The sequence below is a fragment of the Otolemur garnettii genome, unplaced genomic scaffold, assembly GCF_000181295.1.
Source record: "Otolemur garnettii isolate 467f Iridium unplaced genomic scaffold, OtoGar3 scaffold00164, whole genome shotgun sequence".
Classification (NCBI taxonomy): Eukaryota; Metazoa; Chordata; class Mammalia; order Primates; family Galagidae; genus Otolemur; species Otolemur garnettii.
In genome coordinates this window covers 123,315-129,652 of record NW_003852559.1, presented here as the reverse complement: position 1 = coordinate 129,652, position 6,338 = coordinate 123,315, and the positions used below count along the sequence as shown (strand labels likewise).

General features: G+C 42.7%; 1 protein-coding gene across 1 annotated transcript in view; it reads right to left on the bottom strand.

Annotated features, from left to right (window-relative positions):
* The window catches only part of QRFPR (pyroglutamylated RFamide peptide receptor), a 48,646-nt gene extending 42,514 nt beyond the window's left edge, over nucleotides 1-6,132 (bottom strand). Inside the window, exon 1 of the mRNA XM_003800069.2 lies at nucleotides 5,751-6,132. Coding sequence (XP_003800117.2) covers nucleotides 5,751-6,090 — 340 coding nt within the window. The 5' untranslated portion in view covers nucleotides 6,091-6,132. The remainder of the gene's footprint in view (nucleotides 1-5,750) is intronic.
* Nucleotides 6,133-6,338: the final 206 nt, after the last annotated feature.

The following is a 6,338-nucleotide window of genomic DNA, read 5'->3' as shown; positions in this document are numbered from 1 at the left end:
ACTATTTGCCAGCCACTATCTAAAAATTCTTTCACTGCCCACAGTAGGATTTCAAGGAGACTCATAGAACCCTGTGTACACCTGCAGAGGCAAGCCCTTCCTCTGTCTGTGCCAGCACCCACTGCAGGGAGAAAGTGGGCACAGAGCCCGGTGGGCTCCTTGCAGTGCCACTACCCCTATAACTCTCCCCCAAATACTCTCTTATTCATGTTATTAAAGCTTAAGAGTCATAAAGGAGGCTAGAATTAGAACTTTCTATATCCTTCTGGGAGACATTCATGATGAATTAATCCCCTTATGCCTTAAGTTTTCATCTACTCCAATCACTACCAGTCCTATTCTCTCCCAGACTATCCCTCGGCTGGGAACTCAAACCTATAAAGCTGTGAACATCCCCCAATCTAATTCAAGCTTCCCATTTTCCAACAAAATCCTCTGCATTCTCCATCTCTTCGAATGCTTCCTTCCTTTTCTTAATCTAACTAAAATCTGGCTATTTCACATGGACACAGCTTTCCCAATATCTATCTATTATATTCCAGAACACACTGTATACACTCAGGAAATGCTGATTACAAGAAGGACTTGCAGTACCAATAATAACAGTTTAGACCCTGGGCAGAAGGTCAAGATACCATGAGAGATTGTTGGATGCTGAAAAGATATCCATGAATAAATGTCTAGTCTTCAGATCAGGTGAAAGACTGTGGTTTAAGATAACGATTAGATACAGATTTCAGAATAATCAGCAAAGAAATGGGTGTCTTGACTATAATAGCTACTATGCAGAAATGCATAATGCGAGAAAGGTGTTGCACACTAAGCTTCAGGGGACACTCCCTTGCAAAATAAGGAGAAGTGTAAGAACTGTCAAAAGATAGAACACAGAAAGAGATAGAGACATAAAGACAACAGAGAAAGAAGGAAAAGAGAAGTTCATGGAAACCTAGAGAAGACAGTAGTGTTCTGCAGGTTGTTCAGAAACGAAATCAATTGTTCTGAATTTAGCTGGAAGAAACAGATGTTCAGTGAGTGATTTTAGAGGAGGATTTAGATATTGTGAAGAAGGAAATAAAAAGGAAGAAGGGGAAAAAAAAAACCAAAAAAAGAGGAATAGGCTGCAGATAAGGAAGGTACATTTGGTGACCTGAAAAAAAGGCAACAGGCAAATTTACTACCAGAGTCTGACCAAATAGATCAGAGAAGAGCACAGAGATAGAACTCTTAAATGTCATGCCGACACAACCTCATCCTCATGTGAGTGATAAAATAAAAGTCATAAGCATATGCTGTTTATAGTCCTGGGGCTTCTGCTGGCTCTAGGTTGGAAGAAGTCCTGGAGAGTGATGTGAGAGTGAGTCAACAATTTATCTCAAAATCTAAGCTGATCTGAGATTGGTGGATGGAAGGAAGGACACATCAGCCTGCCTCCATGCTGGGCAACACCTGGATGCTGCAGAAGAGCTGGAGCTAATTCACGTAAGCTCCAACGTAAATAAACTAAATGTTGACGGGTACACTTTGTCTCATCTGTCACTGATGGTGCCAATAGTAGACAAAAGAAACTCAATCTCTTTGCTCAATAGTGTGCTGGAAAACAATTGTTTGATTTTTTTTTTGTCTGTTTACAGGCCTAATTAGTAGCCCACCCATTTCCATGATTTAAATATCCCACCATTACTGATTTCAAGCCTGACCATGATGTTCCAGAAAGAAGATCTGGATGGAGTGACGTACAGTGGCCTCTGTTGAGTCAGGGCAAGCTGGCCCCAAAGCATCAAGTGCAACTGGTCTGAATTGGGGCTGGCACAGACGATTTTCAAAAGCTCTTTAGGAGATTCTTCCTCTAGCCAGGTCTGAGAACTATGAACTACTATTAGTGTTTATCAAATTTTAATGTGCATATGAATCAACCAGGAATTTTGTTAAAGTGCATGTTTTGAGTCAGTAGGTGATGCTGGTGCCTAACAAGAAAGAAGTGTGGACCAAAAGAAGGAAAAAGTCATTCACAGCCTTACCATATCAGAAATGTTTCAGAGAAGGGCTGCGTAAAGAACTCACAACCTGGAAGTCCATAAATTATTTGTGACCAAGCCATAGAGACGTATTTATTTATTTATTTCAGATTAATATGAGGGCACATATGATTAGATCACATTGTTTGCATTTGTTAGGAAAAGTCCAAGCTTGAATTTGAGTCTTGCATCCAGGAGGTGCACCACACACCCCTACATTATCCCCTTAAGTGAAATCTTGCTGAGCCCACTTCCCCAGTTCTGCCTCCCCCCTTCTTGAATTTAATTATGTTTTTCCTCTCACTTAAGCCTGTAGTTGATAGGTTGGTTGGAGGAACTCCAAAATAGAGCACGCCTAGACCACTCCATTTTGAACATAAGGCCCTCCGTCTTGCCTTGTTCAGGGACCTGTGCTGAAACCACTTTCTTCTGAGACCCAGGCAGAAGAAATGCGAAAGTAGCAAACACAATGGCTCCAGGGGGGCTAAACCATAAAGTAACAGAATGGTCTCAGCCTCAGCAAGAAACCAGCTGGAATGGTACCTGGCCACAGTCATTAGGACACCAAAGTAACACTTTCCTCTCCCACCTTACCTAAAATCTTTAAAAGAGAAGCACTTTTGGGGAGTCTCAGCCATGTTCACCAAGGTGCCAAATAAACTTTAGTTATTGCTCTACCTTGGGCTTCGTGTCTTGGTTGAGTTGACTGCCCCCTTACAGTAGTTGTTCCCTCACTAGTTTCAAATTAGTTTTAGTACAAATTTAAAAGAACAGAAATTATACCTTGTATCTTTTAGGACCATAATGGAATAAAACTAGAACTTAACTCCAACAAAAACCTTCAGCCCCACACAAAGTCATGCAAATTAAGCAACCTCATGCTGAGTGACAGCTGGATCAAGGAGGAGATAAAGGAAGTAAATCATTGGATTCCTAGAACAAAACCACAATGAAGCCACAAGCTATCAAAACCTGTAATGGGGATGCTTTGTTTTACTCAATTGCGTTTCACTTTTTAGTTTGAATTAGATGCCAACATCATAAAAATCCATATCCCCAGGTTCTTTTGGGGGCAGGAACAATAACAACAACAAAAAAAGTGAACCCCCCCACATGCTGCAATAGGGCCCCGTTTAGAGGAGCCAGAGTCTTCCTTTGCCACTGTTACCTCCTGGTGGTCTTTGCTTTGTTTGTATGGCCTATCTTACCTGGGAGGGAAACCAAGGGATATTCATGTTTTAGGTTTTCACTTAATTTTTAATACACTGGATTCCCTCCCCACCCAGTTACACTATCTGTCTCATTTCCCACCATTCCCCACATACAAACTATATATTCTTGAAATGTCTTTCACAAAATTCTTAGAATACCATCTTCTTTCTTTCCACCAACTTGCGATTGGCCCCTGTTCCTAGAACACACTCCATCCTTCTCTGCTAGAAACAGTCTAAGTTATTCTTCCCCACCCACCTCAAACATCAACTCCCTGGGGAAGCCTTCCTGACTCCACTGTGCTCCTACAGCAGAGCAGACCCTCTTCTATTAAACCTCATTTTTGTTCATTTTGGGGTATCTCCTATTCCTTGGGGTCCAGAGGTCATAAATAAACTTTATTCATTTTTGCATCCCCAAGGTAGAATGTTTTGCCATATTGAAGATCCTTAATAGCTTTGTAAAATAATAAATTCTGAATTAATTTTCAGTTCTTAGATTACATTCTCTTGAACTTTCTTTCGCTAATTTATTAAGAGAGTTTTGAAATTGTTATTCTATCCTATAGCACACAAGTTAATTCTTTATCATATCTATTCATATCTATTCATATCTAATTCCACCCCCACCCCCTGCAGCCTCTCACGTCTCCCCTAAACTTCAATTTCAGAGTTGTTGACTGTACAAGAATATTATTTATTCTATAAATCTGGTCCCAGATAAACAAAGGCTACCTCCAATTAAACACTCCTTCTAGATTTAATACCTTACACTTTCATGGCATGACCAGATGTTTTCAAAGCACATTTACTAACATACTTTATTCTCACACTAACCCCATCAAACACACGACCAACATTATTACTTATTATTTGTAGCCAGTCTTCAGAGGCTCAAGTGAAACAGAAGGCAAGGAAAATAGAACACTTGAGAAAAACCTTGGCAGTGAGCAACGAAGCCCTCAGGAGAGAAGATGCACAGGACACAGCCTTCCCTGGGCATCATTCCATATAGCTGGGGGCTAAATATCTGTCGCATTCCACTTTCAAACTTCCTTAATCCCTAACGTGTTATGGAAAAACTGGGACCCAGATGTGCTGAATTAACATGTATGAGAGCCAAAGTAGTTAACTCAGGCCTTTCGATTCCCAATATAAGATTTTACTTTGCTTAGTCACGTTCACCTCTTCCAGTGGAGCTGTCCTCATCCAACAGTACAAAGACGCTTCATCAATCCGCTTTCACAAGCATTTAGAAATGAAAACACTTGCTCCTTTTCCTCAAAAAAAAACCCCAATTCTGTATAATGATCAAAACTTTGCTATACATTTTATGGAGTTGGTTGCACTGAGCAACGTTAAAATATCCAAGCACAATTATTCCATCAGAATACATAAGAAAGTAACCCATAAATCAATTTACAGCTTTCCACATTATGAGTCATTTTTCAAGTCAATGCTCTGTACTAAGTGTTTAATGCTTGTTTGGAAATGTTTGGAAATATTTACATTATACATGAGATGGGAATCAAAGACTTCCACATCCGAACCTACTAACATTAAGTTAATGGGAAAAAAGCAACACTGGGGATATAACTAAACGGAATTAGTAATGGGCTGGAAATGGAAGACTCTGAAGGCATAATGATCCATTTCTCTCACATTGCCAACTGTTCTTCAAAAGTTTTGATGTGACTACAAAAAGCACCCAACTGTGAGAATGGGGGTACAAGGAGTACTTCCTCCCTAAGGAGCACCCTGAATGGTGAGAATACAACATGTCCTGCTTATGGGATTACAACAGGATACTCTCCAGCTGTGTCTCTTCGGGAAGACTGACCATTTGGGAAATATGGTGTCTTTTTTATTTCCATCCTCCACATACTGCTCCTAAATTAGTGACTCCAAATGTCCCCTCTGTAATGTCTGCTCCCCTTTTAAAGAAGGAGAATTTCATGTCTCCTTTATCAGTTCAGAAGGCATAGGTTTTCTGTGTTCCTTCTTCCAGCGTGATTCTGTTAATTTCAAAAGAAGAACTAATCCAAGATTCCGTCTCCTGAAAATGTATTGTATTTGTTCCACTAAGTTTTTATGTCTATACATATGCGTGTAAGTGCAAGAAAGGGGCTGGAAGCCACACAAGGAACAGGGAAGTGACCTGGAGCTTGGGGGGAGTGAGGGGACGAGATTTTTAACTTTATTTCTATCATTTGAATATCTTAATCTTACTTTTACTAAGAAAAATAGGAAAGAAACTGGCCATTACGGTAAAGGAAGCTGGACCTATACCTTTCCCACTATGTCTCTAAAGGACAAGGAGGAAACACTGGCCCAAGTCAGAGGCGGCAAAAAAACTAATCTCCAAGTGAGCGCAGGTGATGAAGTTACTAAGAAAGAGCACAGATGCACTTGGCAGAGAAATGAAAGGACTCCGAGGAAGTGTGAACGCGTGGGAATGTGTGTGGTGGGGGGGATTACCAGAGGGCAGGGGGTTACGGGGGAAGGGACAGGTGGACTCTCTTACCCCCCAGCCAGTTGTTGGAGATGTTCTGGAGCATCGTGACTGGGATACAGAAGAAGGTGATGAGCAGATCGCTGAGCGCCAAGGAGCAGATGAAGATGTTGGTGACCGTGCGCATGGCCTTGCTGCGGGTCACCACATAGATGACCAGCGCATTGCCAAAGAGAGCCAGAGTGAAGATGAGCGCGCCGGTGAGCACAAAGGCCAGCTTGGCGCGCCCAGGCAGCTCCGGGGTGTAGACGAGCGGCCGCAGCCCGTAGAGCGAGATGAACTGCTCGCGTGTCAGGTTGTGGTCCCGCAGCAGCCGGGAGAACTGCTCCGGGGTGATGTTGAGCGCCTGCATGCTGTGCGCTCTCGGGGCTAGCGCCGGGCCATCGCGGGCTGCCGGGGCACAGCCGGCAGTCGCCTCCCTTCCTTTGTCCCCGACTCGGGCGCGCGGGAGGACGCTCGGCTGCACCCCGGGAGGTTCGGGAGAAGAAAGGCGGCACAGGGATTCAACCCACAATAAAGAGGCGGGAAGCCAAAGCAGGAGGAATCCAATCTCACTGCCTAAACATGTTTGCGGTTCAAAGAAAGTTCTCCCGAGCTCTT